Raw genomic sequence first — 18,007 nt, 5'->3', positions numbered from 1 at the left:
CCCCGGCATAAAGAGGGCCCTTGCATCTATCATGCTTGAAAAAATAGTGTATGATTTATTTTTATGGCCGGAGCATTTACTGTAGCTTAGTTGGGATTTATTCGGTGGTTTCTTTCTCTGTTGGTCCCAGTAAAGGTGTCATCATCAAGGCAGCTGTCACATGTAGTTAAGGTTTGTTTTGCTTCTCTCTCTCTCTTCTCTCTGAAGGTGTAAATTAAATACTTGAGTTGTGTTATTTGGCATTAAATATCTTATTAAAAAGTACATGATTTGCTCAACTTGAAAATAACATCAAATAAAGGGACAAAATAACATTTTCAAATGGAGATGCTGTTAGGAACACCCATCCCTGTGACCCCAGATACAGATAAGGGTTTAAGGAGCTCGTACGGGACCACCCCAGCACCACTTCTATTTTTCAAAGTGAAATCCGCATTCCTCTCATCTATGATCCCTTCAATCTTCTTTAATCTCCCACTAAACTGTTCAAATGCCGCCTTTATAATTGGCTCCTCTACCCAAGCCTCCTCTGGCACTTCTCCTAAATACTCCTCGTCGGGGGAATGGTTCGATAACACATCCAAAATTGCCATCACTGAGGTGGCCTGAATTTGGGTAGGCAAAAGTTCTAGTAGTGTAGATTCTGGCTTACGAAGAAAGCGTGCAAACTCTTCGCTTGTCTCATCTTCTATTGGCATGTTCTTTCGAGCAATCGTCGGCCGGTGGGGGAAGTACCTGTTGAAGTATAAATGATTAAATAACACAAACTCTAATAGCTTAAGCTTTTGGAGTAATTGGTCGTTTAACATTGTATCAGAGCTATTGCCTTAGGTCTTGGGTTAAAAACCCAACAACCCAATGATAAATATCCACATGTTCGGCCAGCAGATGAAAAAGAGGGGCCACACTTGAGGGCGAGTGTTGAAGTATAAATAATTGAAGGGTTTTGCTAATGTCTGTCCTGACTGCCCTTTGAGGTGCTATGGAAATTTTATTTTGCAATCATTTTACACATATTTTGAGACTTTTACACATGTTTTGATAAAATATCTCAAAACATGTGTGAAATGAAGTTTCCAATGCACCTTAAGGGCACTCGTTTGCAAAACCAATGATCAAATAACACCAACTCTAACAGCTTAAACTTTTGGAGTAATTGGTTGATTCACATTACCCTGCAAATTGATATTGGCCGAAGTTGACGGCAGCGTGGTGGCCGGAAGCAACCCAAATTAAAGTTGTTAGGATTTGGATTAGATCATCTGTGGTTTTCAAGACTGGCCACCATGGTTCGTCTTTCTTGTCCTCGTGGCCTTTAGTACGGATTTCAGTCCACCATGATTGGAGTTCAGAGTCTGATGAAACGCCGTTTGGATCGGGATAGTAGTGAGTGACATAGTCATTAACCCATTGCTTGATGGCTGACCAGATGAGGAGGCCATCATTGGCATAAGGGTAGTCCTCAATCGTCAATTTTAGGCCTTCCGCAGCCATTGGATCCTCAACCGCCATGCCCCTATTAACTTGGAACATGAAAGTAGCTTTAGTTAGCTAAGATATTGAAAAGAAAAACACTTTCAAAATTTGTGGTTTATTTCGTTGATAATGTTGATAATTATTGAATAGCAAACACAATTAAGAAATGTTTCATACGCTTTCCCACCTCGAGCTTTGGGTGTTCTCAATTGAAGTAGTATGCTATTTGAATGAGATTTCTATTGGATTAATTTATTTTAGCGACATTTACTAAAGAATTGCATTTAATATCTGAAATGATAGGTGAATGACACTATTAGTTGATTTAATATCCGTGCCTTCTGTCCAAAAGACATTTTGCCCTCTTCTTCTTTTCTAATTTTTATGTTTTCCATTACCAACACCCACAATCACTGCAACTCAGAAGACAAAGAAGGGGAAGCGGAAGAAAAAGGGGTGGAAGAATCAGAAAAAAGAGCAAGAAGACGAAGACGAAGAGGAAGAAGAAGAAGAAAATATGGAAGGAAAAGGAAAAAGAAGAATGGTAAAAAAATAAAAAATAACACCTGAAAAATAGAAGGTGCCGGAAAAAAATGAAAAAGAAGAGAAAGAGGAAGAAGTTGAAGAGGAAGAGGAAGCAAAGGAGGAAGATCAAGAAGAAAAGAACAAGCAAAAAGAAGAATGATTGCGGGGATAAATGGAAAGCACATGGAAAACATGAAAAGCACCTGGAAAATTGGAAGACACCAGAAATGGAAAAGAATAAAGAAAAAGGAGAAAAGATGAATAGACGCTGGAAAAAATGGAAGAGACCAGAAGAATGAAAGGAAAGAAAAGTTGGGTAACTCGGTAAAAGCTAGAGTCGGCTTGGAAAAGTTGAGGTTGTCCCGGTAAAGTTTAATCGAATTACAACTTAAAGCTTGTTTGAATTTATAGTTTCTTATAATGTCGAAACTCATTGCCATTGTGGATGTGTCAGTCTGTAATATTCAAACCAATAGTAATATGACAATTGTTTGTTTGGAGAAAATACCAAGGTATTCTCATCATAATTCGAATAGGATTAAAGTTTGCCCTAATTATATAAGATTCTTAATTTATTTCATTTTTTAAGTATCTTATATTTTTAGCAATACCATATTTTGAGATTATATAAAGGGCAAGGTCCCTCTGATGTTACTGTATTAGTTCTGCTAATGTAACTGAAAAATGAACAACTCAAGATTACAAATGGGATTACCTTCTAATCAGGTCTGCTGGTAGCGCCTCCATGTCAAATCTCCACAACTGGTCATAGGCGTCAGAGCTTAATACCAAGGAGTACTTAAGTGGAGAGAAGCTGGTCTCTATGATTCCATTCGCGTCGATGAGATACTCCCGAGCGAGTGCATTGATCTCCATTGTGTAGCGGAAATGAGGATGTAAAAGTCTATAGATTGGATGCATCGCACTTAATTGTCGATTTGTTGCAATCACGTAAGGCTCTGTGCAGCAATGAGTTCTTAGCCTGCAAAAACATAGAGCGCATCCTTATATAATTAAAACATAGTGATAAGAGAACTATAATGTTTCACCAGTTAATTTTGATTATAAGAGGTCAATCATTTTTGGCAAAGACTATCTGAATAGTTTTTTTTTATAGAAATGTAGTGCTTTATCATGACGAATCTGTTTGAGGTTCCACGTGAAAGCAAAGATCTCACATCGGAAAAGTAATGAGATGTGGAAGGGCTTACTAGGGAATGAGCATCATCCCCTTAACGGCTAGCTTTTAAGGGCGAGTTCTACCCGGCCCAACAAGTGGTATCAGAGCCGGGGAGTGGTAACCCCGGTGTGTCCCCGAGGATGAAAAATTCCTTCGGAGAAGATCTCGTAGTTCCCACATTGCTGCCGCGTGGAGTCCACTTGCTTCCATATGGTGGTGGTGGGGTGTGTGTGTGTGTCTTGGGGGGGGCGCAGGAATGGGCAACCTCCCCTTAACGGCTAGCTTTCAAGGGTGATTTCTGATCCGACGTAGTTTTATACGGATACTACCAGGAGATAGAGTCAAAATCGAAGTAAGTCGTTATGATTCAACCAAGGGACGTATAACAGAACCAAACAAAATGCTTAGAGAAATATAATTTTATTCAACTTTTGATCTTTTGAATCCTTACTTGGGGGGTGGGGGGAGGATAGCATAGAATTCTGGAATGAGACCAACTAGATGGAAGGAGAAGATGCGATTCAAGAGGATAAAATTATTCTCTTGATGCCAAAAACAAAAACACTTTAACAAATGCAAATCACTATACTTAGCTTCCCTACTTGCCAAAAACACTATACGTAGCTTCCCTAAGCTATCACTAACACAATAACAAATGCAAAACATAAATAAAGTAGATGATTTATACAATTCCAAAACAAAACCTAAGTAAACTCCCAAGAGAAAAAATTTCTAATGTAGTAGGTTCCAATGTAGTCAACTCAAATGTAACAAGTCTCAATACAGTCAGTTCCAATGTAACAAGATTCAATGGGTGCATGGCTAGCTCTAAGCATGTAGTAAGTTTCAAGATAGTCAATTGGTCAAGCTTAGATTATCAACAATGATCTATCCTTTGGTGGCATAGACAATCTCAATATTGTTTTAATAGAAATGTAGTGTTTTCTCACGATGAACTCAACAAAATGCTTAAAGAAATACAAGTTTATTTAATGTTTGATCTTTTGAATTCTTACTGACTTGGGGGTTAATGGCCTAATAAAATGAAAGGAGGGTGAATTCTTACCAGTGGCTGATAAGCTGGTGATAGCCAGAGCAATGAGCAGAGACGTGAACCTTAGCGAGCTTCCAGAGCCAGGAGTTGGTGGCATCCCAGCCAGGAGCGAAGACTCTCTTCCATTGGGGTTGGGTTGGCGAAGGGGGCCGAGTAAGCTCAATCACAATGGGCATCAGAGTGTCCTCATGGGAAAGAAAGAAGAGCGTGCGTGACCCATACAGTGTGGTGTTTTCTAGCTCTCTTACTTTGTTCACATGTGGTAAAAACAAATCATGATAATCTAGAATGAATAGCTTTTTGTGCTTGATGGCCTGCAAAAGTTAAGGGCGATTTTAGAGATGATTCCTTTTCTATAGCACTTCAAGATATCAAACTCCCTGTGATTTGTATGAATTATATTGAAAAAAAAATTCTAAAATACGATGAGCACGGACGTGACAAAAAATTTAGGTGTTAATACCACTTCCCTTGAGATAACAATTTTTAACTTGTGATAAAAAGATAGTTATACAAGAGCAAGTTGTTTTCTTCCTTACCTCTTCCACTGTCATAACTGATTTTATTTCTCTTTCGATAATTTCTTTCGTGATTGCAGACTCCGGTGGGCCATAGATCTCAGGATCAAGTTTGCTCGCAAATGGGAATTCCTGCACAAATTTAAATTTAAATTGCATCATTAAAGCAATTTAATTAACATGGTGATTGAGCCTTTAGCTCAATTGGTTAGGCTTTGTATCTCAATCTAGAGTACTTAGATTCAATCCCAGCATACCTACCAAAAGAAAAGCAGTTTTGTTAAACAACCAATTACTCCAAAAGCTTAAGCTGTTACAGTTGGTGTTGTTAATTTCCTCATTTATACTTCAACACTCCTCCTCACCTGTAGCCCCTCTGTTTTTTGGGTTAGTCAAACAAGGGAATTTTTAATGTCAAGGAGTTGTAGGTTTTATACTCAAGACCTACCATGAGGCAATAGCGCTCTGACACCCCGTGTGAAACAACCAACTACTCCAGAAGCTTAAGCATTAGAGTTGGTGTTATTTAATCATTGTAAAACACTTCCAAAACAAGATTTCGTTCGAGAAAATAAAGATGAAAGTGAAATTGACCAAGGATTTGGTCGTTTCTATAGTTTTTTTTGCATTTTGTGGCGATTCATCCAACTTTCTCTTCTTGCGCATGTATCATAATTCATAACATAGGGTTTTGTCTTTATTTTCTATTCAGTTTTTCTAGCAGGCCTCTAAATCATTTATACTTCAACATCCTACAGGCTAATATACTTATGATGTATATTAAACAATAAACACATCACACATAAGATCCCATGCATGAATGCATGCTTTTATACGTAGCAATATATGTTCTTACCGTAACCAATTGAATGGCCATAGGGTTGATGCCTGCAAGAGTCTGACGAGCGAACTCCTCGTCTCTAATCCAAGAGAATATGTCTCCTGTGGAGAATAATGAAGGAAAAAAAAGGCTAAGAGAGAGGTATCATGCATTCAAAAAAAGGTTGAGAGAGACAGAGAAAGATATTGATCTTATTCTTACTTTCAATCATTTTGGGGGTCTCAAAGAGTAAGAGGTCGTCCCCACCATCTTTTATAGCCTTAACAAGCCTTGGGAGGGCGACCTGAAAGAATCCAGCCTGTTTAGGGGGTGGTAAGGTCACACCTTCATTAAAAAGGTCGTCTATGCTCTTGAAAAAAGAGAATCCGAGCTTCGTATCCACTAAAGCTGTCCCAATGGAAGGGACCAAAGCATGCAACACTGATTTCAGTGTCTTTGCTGAGAAGGTCACATTCTTCACCTCCGAGAATGCTTCATCTCTTGGCACATAGATCGAACCAGTTTTTTCCGATGAAGGATCTGAGTCATGCACACACTAAACAACATTAATTTCTCAAAGGTCATGGTATGACAATCTGATTTAATTTGCATCAGGAAAATGATATTTCCACCCCCTGCCAAAATTTCCATCCATTTTTTTTGTCTTTAATTTCTTTAAAATAAAGTCATGTTTGCGAAATGACAAACAAAAGGTAGGCCCCAATCCCAACTCCAACCCCAACCCGAGCGAAAGTTTAAGCAGGTTTTTGCTCTGGTTGGGTTGGCCTTCCGTCGAGTTGGGTTGGTTAGGGTTGGGAAAAGCTAACCCGATTTGATTATGGGTTGGATTAGGGTTGAGGCCCTAGGCAACACCACCTGACCCGAACTGACATTGTCCCCATAATTTTATCATGATTTTATTTAGACCCAAACCCAACCAACTCCGAACCCAATATTGCATTTTTTGTATATTTTTTTCTTATTTTGCTCGGGGCAGACCTGAACCCGACCCGAGGTTAGACAGGTTGGGTTAGGTTTGAGTTAAAGTCGGGTTGGGTTAGGGTTGACACTCGTCATCCTGATGTTCGGGTTGGGCCCGGTTAGGGTTAGGCAATGCAACCTTGGGTTGGGATAGGGTTGGCCTCAACCTGACCCAACGTCGGCCGTGTTGCACCCCTAACAAAGGGTGGTGCAAATCTTGAAAAAAAAAGGGTAGTTTTCTCCAAGGTTTTAAATTTCGGCAATCTGAAATTTCGGTGAGGACCGAAACCGAAACGTTATAAAACCAAAATTGCCAAAATTTACCAAAATTTCGGTTGAAATTTCGGAAAGTTTGGAAATTTTGGCAATTTTTTTGATAAAATATTAAGTTTTTATTCCTTTAAAGAATTTCAGCCAAAATTACTGAAATCCGAAATTTCGGTAATTTCGGCCCCAAAAAATGACATTTTGAGCGCCTTTACTGAATTTCGGCTAAAAGTTTAGTTTCCGTGAGGATCGAAATTACCCCCAGAACCGAAATTTAAAACCTTGGTTTTCTCTACTGAAGACATGATTATTCCTCTTTAGAAAATCCTAGTGAGTTTGCATGCATGGCAGAGAGGAAGGTTTATGTCATCAAACCTTTCTCCGATCTGGGTCGCCCTGTCCTACAACGCCTTGGATAAGGGTGGTATTTGCCACCAAGAACAGGTCTCAAAAGGTCATCGTTCTTGTCTGGGTTCCCTAGATCATTGTATTTGTCATAATCATAAATCCTCTCAAAGGTCTTGCGTTCTCCTTGTCCATTGCCTCGTAGAGTTTCCAATTCCTTCTCCCTCAGCCGCTTCAGACCACTTGGTGTCTGTGATGGCAAGAAAGACTGTTCCACACACAAATACACGTAAGTACGTAAAAATACTGTTGCTGAGATGGTTGAAAAAATGTATTCAAAATTCAACCCATATTTTTGGGTAAAAGGTTTTCCCAATTAAAACATTTGATAAACAATTCAACATATCTTGAAAAGAAAAACCCGGCTTTACCTTACAAAGGGGCTAGAGAAGAGGACAAAGGGAGAGGCATAATGTAGTTCATTTGTAAAAAGATACTAGGACATGACCTTGTGTCCTTGTGTCGGTTCATAAAATGGCAATGTTCACTAAAGCAGAGAAATGTTGGTCAATTTCTAAAAAGATGGGGGTAGTTTGTCTAGAAAATATTGCCATTTGGCGCATTGTTTGTCGGTTGAAATTCATCCGGGATCATAGAGAAAATCCTTCTTTAAGCTCTCTTTATTTTAAGGCTACTGATATTCCCACTACCATGTTTGGATATAAGCAAACTCACCTTGTCTTTTTTGTTTATCCTGCAGTCAAATGCTACTACAATTCCCAAAAACTCTCAGTAGCCAATTTGGAAAAAAAAGAAGAAGAAGAAAAGAAAAGACAAGGTGTATTCATCCCATTATCAAAACATGGTAGTGATATTAGCCAATTTTCATAAGGGCAGTGATAAATTGAACCCTCAAAATGATAAATCGACTCCCCATGTGTCTATCTCTCTCCTCTTTCTCTCTAACCCAGAGGAGAGAGAAAGACACATGGGGCGTCGATTTATCACATTTGGGAGTCTCTTTTATCACTCCCCTTTTAATAATTGCTTTACAAGTTTGTTGGTGGTTGCTAAAAACCAATAAAGAAATGTTCTTATTAATCGTTTTCTTAATTAGTTTCGGATGTTAATTTCTCTAGGTAAATAATTTCTTAGTAGGTGCAAAGGTTTTATTTCCCTTTTCCTATTTTTAGGGTCGACAATCAATTCAAAGGAGAAAGATAGGTGCCCGTGTTAAATAACCAATTACACTAAAAGCTTAAGCTGTCAAAGTTAGTGTTCTTTAATCATTTATACTTCCTCTTTTTTGGGTTCATCGTACACTTGGATCTTTTTATTACTCCATAAGTTGTTGGGTTTGGAGCCCAAGACCTGCCCGGGGCAATTGTTTTCATACCATGTTAAACTTTTATCATTCACACTTCAATAAGCTGCAACTAGAATAAAATAGAGCTTCCTCCTACTAAGTGATGAGAGAGAGAGAGAGAGAGAGCAGACCTTGTTGACGAAAAAGATCCTCTTCTCTGGACTAGATGTCTTGGAATGAACCCATGAATTGCATGTGAAATGCAAAGGTCCGTTGGGAAAGCCAGAGAGAACAATGTCTTTCAAGTACATCTCCCTGTGGTGCTCATTTTTTACAAAAATACCTCCAACTTCACCAAAATTCTCCACGATCTCGAAATTAGCCTCATATTTCACCTCGTCGTTGGCATGACCCAAGTTTGACCTATGTGCGTGTGCCTCAATTGTACTCTTCTCCAATCCAGTTTCTTCAAAATAAATAAATATAGAGAGTTATGTTCAGAATATAGAGAGTTATGTTCAGACAATGAAATCAAATTGCAGATTAGGATGCAACAGTTTGTTTTTTTTGGAAATAATTAGGTATGTTGAAAGGGGGGCACAATTTAAGCATTAGATATATAGAGATTTTATATGGTGATAGGACATAAATACGGCGCGATCCTCGAATCTCACCACGTGTCGCCCATGCACCGATGGAATCTAATCATAATTAAGTAGGGCATTAATGAGCGACAAGACCGCGTAATCCCGTCACGTGTCACCCTCCCACTGCCCATACCTCATCATCACGATTATGAGCGAGATTACACGGCAAAGCCACGTGCGCCGTCACACCAGGGAGGCAGCCCAATCCGATGAGTGTGGTCTCTATCTGAAATGATGAAAGGGTCTGCATGATGCCCCTTAAAAGGATTCGCAAGCAAGATGGAGAAAGGGGGAGCGACGGGAGAGAAAAAAAAAGAGAGGGGCTAGGGAGGAGAAGAAAATCTCATCCCTCTCAAGGCCACCCAAAGGAAGGGGCAACTCCCCGAAAAGCAAGGCGACAACAAAAGAAGTAGGGAGATTAATCTTGGAGAGAAAGGAAAAAGGTACTGGACGCCCGGATTCCTTTCCCCCGCTCTCCTCTTCTTCCACTTCCCACTCGTCACCTCCAACCCGTCCATCCATGCACCGAAAGAAGAATCCGCATTTTAGCCCTGGTAAACCTAATTGCACCTCAGCCTTTTCTTGCTGTCCTTTATATTGTTGGTCCAGAATCTGACTTAGGTGTCGAAGTGGTCGTCCGGGACCCACCCCGGACCTCCCTGACCCCTCAGACGCCATCATATTGGCGCCATCTGTGGGACCCGTTGAGTTTGAACGCCTCGTAACGATGAGAAACCACACCGAACAACAGGAAACAGGTGTAGTGACCAGGAGCCAGGCCCCGCATGCACAAACTCATACCTCAAACTCTCAGGAGCCGAACTCGCCGCTCTCGGGCCACCATCGGCCCGCCTCCAGCACACCACAAATGGTCCCTAGCATGGAAATGTTCAACGAACTCCCCCAGAAGCTACTCCAACGACTGTCGCCACCACCAGAGCCTCCAGCCCTGGGGATGCCCCCAGCCACGCATGATCGCACGGAAGCTTACAACGAAGGCGACGGGGAGTCGCCAGAGGAACGTCATCCTCGGCGAAGGCGAGCGCCGATCCGGCGAACGCCCTCCCCTTCGACAAATAGCCCTTTACCTCCCCCAGTTGGGGGACACCAACCAAATAACGGGAGACAAGCTACCCTAAGCCACGCCCCCTACCCAGACGGCTCGATTCCAAGAATTGCCCCCAACACGGGTAGAAGAAGTAGGAACCTCGGCGCAGCCCCCCAGGCTAGACTCACTGGCCGACCTGCAGAGACAAATCCGAGAAGTCAAACGGGAGATGAAGAAACCTTACGCCCACGACATCCTCGACGAATGGGAAAGAGAGACGGCGTCCCCGTTCACCTCAGAGATCTTAAAAACTCCCGTGGAAGCAAGAATAGATCTCTCCTTATTTGGCTTTTACGATGGAAGCACAGACCCTCTTGAGTTCCTCCAAACTTTCAGGAGGGTAATGGCGCTCCGAGGTGCGTCGGACGGATTTATGTGCAGAGCCTTTGCCTCCTTGCTGAGAAAGACCGCCAACGACTGGTACATGCGCCTGAAGCCAGACTCCATCGTATCTTTCCATGAATTCGGGAGAAAGTTCACCGCAAGGTTAGCCAACAACTGCCTCTGCCACGATCCGGCGGACGCCCTCTTAGCCCTCCGACAAGGAAGAAACGAGCCCTTGAGAGACTTCATGTTGAAATTCAACGCCGAGCTGGCCCAACTTGCTAACATCGACATCCAAATAGCGGTCGCGACACTAAAACACGCTACCACCGACCCGAATCTCAAACTACATCTCACCCTCAAGCCGCCATGGGACCTGCAGGAACTTAAATCCAAAGCTAACAAGTTCATACGGGCAGAGGAAGCATGCGTACTAGAGCGAAGCCGAACCGGCCCCAAGGAAAGAAGGAAGGAAGATGGCAGAGGGGCATGAGGCCACGGGCCGAAGCAAATCGGAACCCCGCCCCCGTCTTGGAAAGGCTGGGTAGTGCCCCCCTGAAGGTTCCCCTCTCCCATTTCCTATTCACCATCAGAGATCAAGGTCTTCTGACCCCTCCCAGGAAAATGAGCACGGACCCGAAGAAGCTGTCAAATGGACAGTTCTGTGATTTCCATGGGGACCACGGCTACGAAACCGACCACTGTTTCCACCTCAGACTCCAGTTAGAGAAACTGGCCAACGAGGGACATATAAATCAATACCTTAAGTGCCCCACGCTGATTGAACCCCCGCACGAAGCCCAATTCCCCGCCAACGTGCAGAGAAGCAGGCATCGGTCACCTAGAAGGCACCGGTCCCGCAGTAGGCGCCGATCCCGCAGTAGGCACAGTGCGCGCCACCACCAATGCCCCGACAGGGGAGAGCCACCTCAACAGAATCCGACCCCCGAACAACCACCCACCAACGTTGGAAAAATCAACATCATTACAGGAGGATCTGCGGCAGGGGGGCGACGACAGCCAACCGGCGAGCATACGCGGAATGGGTACTCTCCCTAGAAATACCCTCCAAAAGGGCCCGGACGGACCCCCCAAGAAGACCAGATCATCACTTTCTCCACCGAAGACCTCAACGGGCTACAAGTTCCACACGACGACGCGCTAGTAGTCAGGGTAATCATCGCCAACTTCGACATAGGAAAGATCTTGGTGGACACGGGGAGCTCTGTCAATGTACTGCACCTTGGAACCTTTGAAGAAATGAAGCTGGACGAGGGAAGACTGGGGCCCATAGAATACTCCATCTACGGTTTCTCCAGGGCACCGGTGCGGGTCAATGGCAAAATCAACTTACCAGTATCCTTCGGAACATACCCCCTCCAAAAGACCATTATGACCACCTTTATGGTCGTAGACATTCCTTTCACTTACAACGCCATCATTGGACGCCCTTCTCTGAGAGACTTGGGAGCAGTAGTTTCCACCCCCACCTCAAAATGAAGTTCCATACTCAAACCGGGATAGGAGAAGTTCGGGGACAGCAGATGATGGCACGCCAATGCTACGCGGCAAGTTTGAGAGGAAACAACACCCCGGTCGAAAATTTCACGAATGGGAGCGAAGACCCCCGAGAGCGAGTCCGTACGGTAAGAGGGGAACCCACCGAGGAGCTAGACTCCATTCCTATGTCTGAAAACCAGCCAGAGAAACAAGTCTGAATTGGTTCCTTGCTAAAAGGCACCTTGCGAGACTAGATAATCAATTTTCTCATAGCCAACAAAGATGTGTTCGCATGGTCCGCGCTGGACATGCCCCGTATACCTCCAGAAATGACCGTTCACAAGTTGAACGTAAATCCGACCCTCAAACCCGTTCGACAAAAGAAAAGGAACTTCGCGGTAAAACGACAAACTCACATCAAAGCGGAAGTGGAGAAGTTGCTACAAGCCGAATTTGTCAGAGAAATTCGGTATCCCGAGTGGCTATCCAATGTGGTCATGGTAAAAAAGGCCAGCGGGGGTTGGCGAGCCTATATAGATTTTACAGATCTAAACCGAGCCTGCCCGAAAGACCCCTACCCCCTCCCACACATAGACCAGCTCATCGATGCCACATCCGGACATGAACTCCTCACCTTCCTAGACGCCTTTTCCGGTTACAACCAGATAAAGATGCACGGGCCCGACATTCCAAAATTTGCATTTATCACCGACCAGGGTGTCTACTACTACACTGTCATGCCCTTTGGGTTGAAAAACGCGAGGGCTACGTACCAGCGGCTCGTAAACAAACTATTCTGGAAGCAGATAGGCAGAAATATGGAAGTATATGTGGATAACATGTTGGTAAAGAGTTTGGAAGCCCCCAAACACATCTCTGACCTTCAAGAAACCTTCGACACCCTGCGACGGGCCCGGATGAAACTCAATCCCGTAAAGTGCGCCTTTGGGATAGAATCCGGAAAGTTTTTAGGGTTCATAGTCAGCCAGAGAGGCATCGAAGCCAACCTAGAAAAAATTCAGGCCATCCTAAATATGGAGCCCCCAGCAACGGCAGTAAAGGTGCAGCGACTTGCGGGGCGGATCACCGCCCTCGGCCGTTTTATGCCCAAGTCGGTCGAAAAGTGCCAGCTCTTCTTTAAGCAGCTAAAAAACATACGGGAGTTCGAATGGACTCCGACCTGTCAAGAAGCTTTCGATGCCTTAAAGCAGTACCTTCAAACACCACCCGTGCTGGCCAAGCCCGAACCTGGGGAAGAATTGTTTTTGTATTTGGTCGTGAGCCCTACGGCCGTAAGTGCGGTACTGGTTAAGCAGAATGACAAGCGAGAACATCCGGTGTACTACGTGAGCAAGACCCTCTACGGTGCGACGGTTCGATACCTGGACATAGAGAAATTCGCCCTCGCAGTTGTCAGCGCCGCCCAGAAGCTCCACCCCTGCTTCCAGGCCCACCCCATAATACTCTTGACTGACCAACCCCTGAAAAATTCTACAAAGACCGGAGACCTCGGGTAGAATGGTAAGCTGGGACGTCGAGTTAGGGAAATTTGACATACAGGTCCGACCAAGGCCGGCCATCAAATCCCAGATCCTCGCCAACTTTATAGTGGAATTCACTGCCCCAGCCGCAGAACCAGCAGCAAGGGAGGAAACCATGGCCCCCATTGGGCAAACAACTCACGAAGGCGGGCGCAGCGGGCCCGAGTCGCCGGAAGAAGACAACGAGATCCACTGGATCTTGCACGTGGACAGCTCGGCAAATAAAGTAGGATGCGTGGCAGGACTGGTCCTCCAGGGCCCAGATGGATTCATAGCAGAGTACACCCTCCGACTAGATTTCAAAGCCTCCAATAACGAGGCTGAATACGAGGCCTTATTGGTGGGGTAGAGTCTAGTCGCAGAGCTGGGCACGAGGAAGTTAAGAATCTACAGCGATTCGCTACTGGTGGTCGAGCAAGTGAACGGAGCGTATGAGGCCAAGGAACTCAAGATGAAAAGATACCTCCAGAAGGTAAGGGAAAAGTTGAAAGGAATGGGGGAAGTCGAGATTCTCCAGGTACCGCGAGGCATGAACGATCGCGCGGACGCCCTTTCCAAAATGGCCTCCAAAGAAACCCATGACTTTGGTGCCGTGCTCACGGAAATACTGCTTCACCCCAGCATCGACGAGGTGTAAATCTTGGAAATTCCACCAGGGCCCAACTGGATGGATCCCATAGTACGGTACCTGAAAGACGGAATACTACCAGAGAACAAACCGGAGGCCCGACGTCTAACCGCGAAGGCCGCCCACTAAGTGTTCCACGGACCCAAGCTGTACAAACGGTCGTACACATGGCCGTACCTCCGATGCCTGGTACCCTCCGAGTCGGACTATGCACTACGACAGGTGCACGAGAGGATCTGCGGAGACCACGGAGGCAGGAGGACACTAGCCCAGAAGATCGTAAGGCATGGTTATTTTTGGCCTACGATCCTCAGAGACGCCCAGGAATTCGTCAAAAAGTGCAGTCCATGCCAGAAATTCGCCACCACCCCCCATCGACTGGCCACCCCCTACACTTCAGTGGCGGGGCCGCTGCCTTTCGCCATGTGGGGCATGGACCTGCTCGGGCCATTCCCGAAGGCCCCGGGGGGGCATACGATGTTATACGTCGCCATCGATTATTTCACCAAGTGGGTCGAAGTTAAAGCCGTAGCGAGACCAAACTCTAAGGCAACAGAAAAGTTTTTCTATCTTGACGTGGTTTGCCGCTTTGGCATTCCCAGAGTCCTCGTAACAGACAACAGACCCCAGTTCTCGAGTGCTGAGTTCGGCAAGTTCTGCGATAATCTGAGCATCGAGCACCAATTCGCCTCTATAGCGCACCCTCAGGCCAACGGTTGGGAGAAGCCGGAAAGTGCTGGGTAGAAGCGCTCCCCAGCGTCCTCTGGGCGTACCGGAAGACACCCCGGGCCGCAACAGGAGAGTCCCCTTTCTGTTTAACCTTAGGGGCCGAAGCGGTCATTCCAGTAGAAATCGGCCTCTCCAACTTCCGCAAGGAAAACAACGACGAACATGAAAATCCCGAGCTCCTCTGGAACGCTCTCGACCTCGTACTAGAGAAAAGAGAGCGAGCCCTCCTCGGGACCGCCGCTTACCAATAAAAGGTGGCACGATACTACAACTCCCGCGTAAAGAAGCGTTCAGTAAAACCCGGAGACCTAGTACTACGACGAGCAAAGGTATCCAACCCCCGAAACTCCAGAAAACTCGTATCTAAATGGGAAGGACCCTACAAGGTCGCTCGAGCGGTCCAACTCGGAGCCTACCAGCTCGAGCACCTCGACGGGACCCCAGTCCCCCGAAGCTGGAACATGGACAACCTCCGAAAGTTTTATCAGTGAAAAGAAAGGGTAGGAACTGTGCTTTCTTTTAAGTTATTATGTATGCATTGTTTTTTTTTTTTTTTTTTTCAGCACAAAGCCATGTATCCCCCTTTGCAATCAATGAAATAGCATTCCCGCCTGTAGACACCCCATTTTGACCTGACCCGATTTTCCAAATTCAAATAAAATCCCGAAGTTGAATACGGTCCTGAAGTGCGAAGTAAACCCGAAAAATCCGAAAAATGTTATTGCTGTCAGGCCTATTGAATATTCTTCGCAACCCAAGAAACCCCGAAAATCCCATTAACGCTCCTCTAATTGAGTCTTTGAATTCCAAATGCTTGACTACAACGTGATTTTGATATTTTCGCTAATTCACCTTGTCCATTCGTGCGTAAAAGAGCTACCAAAAGGTCATCACCATTTTCAAAGATGTCCCTGACAAATTATGCCGAAAATGGGCCAAAAGAAAATTAAAGAAAAGACAAGCGGAATTAGTACTATTATCAAAGCATAGTTGTACCAACATTATTTCAAGAGGAATGATGCATCCACCCTTTCTTCCTACCTAGACCGCCCCTTTTGCAATGAAAATACACCCAGAGTGGGCTGTCTAAGGAAGAAAAAGAGGCAAGCATATGGCTTTCCTTTATTAGTATGCCCCTGTTCTTACCTAGACCCCATCTTATGGGAAGAAAATGAAGGCAAGCATATGTAAAGGGGCTGTCCATGGAATGGAAAGGAGGCAAATTTATCATTTCTCTTAAATAGCCAACGAATTAGGGCTAGAGGGGGCGCTGGATTTTCTTCTCCTAACAGAGGAGCTTGATTTTTGGCAGCCGCAGAGGGGGAGAGGGAGAGGGAGCTCGACCCCATCTTCGACACCATCGGAACCCCTTCTCCTAGCAGCCACTTCCTCCGACGAATCCACCGTAATCACCACCATCGTATCTCACCTGCAGCATCCAAACCCACCACCACCTTCTATACCCTATAAACACCACCATCTCAAACCCCCTCTAGGTCTTGCCACCACCAAAAACCATTAGAGCCACCACCTCTAAAAACCCAAAACCCATTCTCGTAAGGAAAAAAAATAAAAAATCACAGAGGACCCATTTTCTAGAAAATTACAGAGGGAGAGAGAGGAGGCAGCACAGAGCCGCAAGAGAGGGTGGAGAAAGGGGATTTGCGGCCGCCGATCATCATCCCCACCTCCGGCCGGTCATCTCCCTCTTCTTTCTTCTTCTTCTTCTCCATTTCTCTGCAACCCACCTCCACCATTACCACCTCTATTACTCCATCCCATCCACCATTGATTCCGGCCACTTTGCCGGAATCCGACCACCCTAACCCCATCAGCCGCCCTTACCCCCATCACAGCCACCATCAAACCCATCTGATCTGTCTCCTATTTCTATCCCTTCCTTCACAGCCATCTCTCCATCAAACCATCTCCGGTCCCCACTCCAGCCGCACCACCCCTTTCCACCTCCGGCAAACCCATTGATTCCGGCAAGCTTGCCGGAATCCAATCAAACCCACGCCATCCGATCTCCCCATCTCCATCAAATCCAACCACCTCCTCTCACTTCCACCGCCAACACCATTGCCACCACCACTTCGAAACCCACATCAAATTCTCCACCGAAACCACCATTATCATCAGATCCCCCATTCTCTCCCATTTCCAGTGACATAAATCACCTTCTTTGGCCACATTTGCCATCCTCTGCTCATAAACCCCTCAGCCATTTAAAAGAAGAAGTTGAAGGAGGCTTGTCTCACATCTCAACACGCCCAACGTCGAATCCTGTGGCTACGGTGATTCCCCGGGTATCGGAGAAAAGAGCGAAATTGGTAATAGATGTTCTCTTCTTTTATTTCTATTCCGGCAGATTTTTCTCGTTTAGTTCTTCTTCTTCTTCGATGGTGCTTGATTCAATGGCATGTGCTTGCTTATCTCTATTTAGAGCATGATTTTGCTTGGTTAAAAAACAGAGTATTCTGTTCGGTTCTAAGATCTGATCTTGCATTTTTGCGGACAAGGCTTCCTTTATGAAAATTTGATTTGTATATCCCAATCAGCTTAAGTGGTCGTCTCCTTGCAAAGCCATGAGAGGGTGATTTCATTGTCTCTTGTGTTTCGATTCTAGATTACTTTCTCAGTTTGCTTTTGGACGAAACAGACTGTGTAAACTTCTATCCTTGGATATATACATAGGGTTGAATTTAAATGTGCTTAAGATGTTGTCCTATGAAGTTCTAGTTTAGAGCATGCTAATTGATTTCTGAATGTAGGGCTTATTTTTGTTTCGGTGCAGCATTGGGATTCTCAGATCTTGATTAACCTTTCATCTTGCTGATTGTATCCATTTGGTTGGAAAAGCATCATCTGGTTTATATTCTCATTGTTATTCTTGTCATCGGTTTGGGTTCTTTTGGCCCAACCTTATCACTTCTATTGCTTAAAGGTTCTGTTGATATGATCATGCCTCTCAAGCAAATGTCATATAATCCAAATTCCTAGAAGTCTCAGGTTTCGATGTATTATGGTTGAAAGCTTCCTTGCATTCTTTTACCTC

General features: G+C 44.7%; 1 protein-coding gene across 1 annotated transcript in view; it reads right to left on the bottom strand.

Annotated features, from left to right (window-relative positions):
* Positions 1–210: 210 nt before the first annotated feature.
* The window catches only part of LOC143849814 (linoleate 13S-lipoxygenase 2-1, chloroplastic-like), a 49,567-nt gene continuing 31,770 nt past the window's right edge, over positions 211–18,007 (bottom strand). The window contains exons 2-10 of the mRNA XM_077359020.1: positions 8,664–8,938; positions 7,197–7,434; positions 5,796–6,113; positions 5,610–5,695; positions 4,775–4,885; positions 4,248–4,549; positions 2,717–2,983; positions 1,175–1,516; positions 211–735 (exon numbers count right to left, since the gene is read on the bottom strand). Coding sequence (XP_077215135.1) covers positions 318–735; positions 1,175–1,516; positions 2,717–2,983; positions 4,248–4,549; positions 4,775–4,885; positions 5,610–5,695; positions 5,796–6,113; positions 7,197–7,434; positions 8,664–8,938 — 2,357 coding nt within the window. The 3' untranslated portion in view covers positions 211–317. The remainder of the gene's footprint in view (positions 736–1,174; positions 1,517–2,716; positions 2,984–4,247; positions 4,550–4,774; positions 4,886–5,609; positions 5,696–5,795; positions 6,114–7,196; positions 7,435–8,663; positions 8,939–18,007) is intronic.

This window comes from Tasmannia lanceolata, unplaced genomic scaffold (assembly GCF_043159265.1).
Source record: "Tasmannia lanceolata isolate RefF3 unplaced genomic scaffold, GAP_Taslan_0.1 ptg000003l, whole genome shotgun sequence".
NCBI classification, from domain to species: Eukaryota; Viridiplantae; Streptophyta; class Magnoliopsida; order Canellales; family Winteraceae; genus Tasmannia; species Tasmannia lanceolata.
Note: the sequence above shows the minus strand (reverse complement) of the source record. Positions and strands in the feature narration are given on the sequence as shown.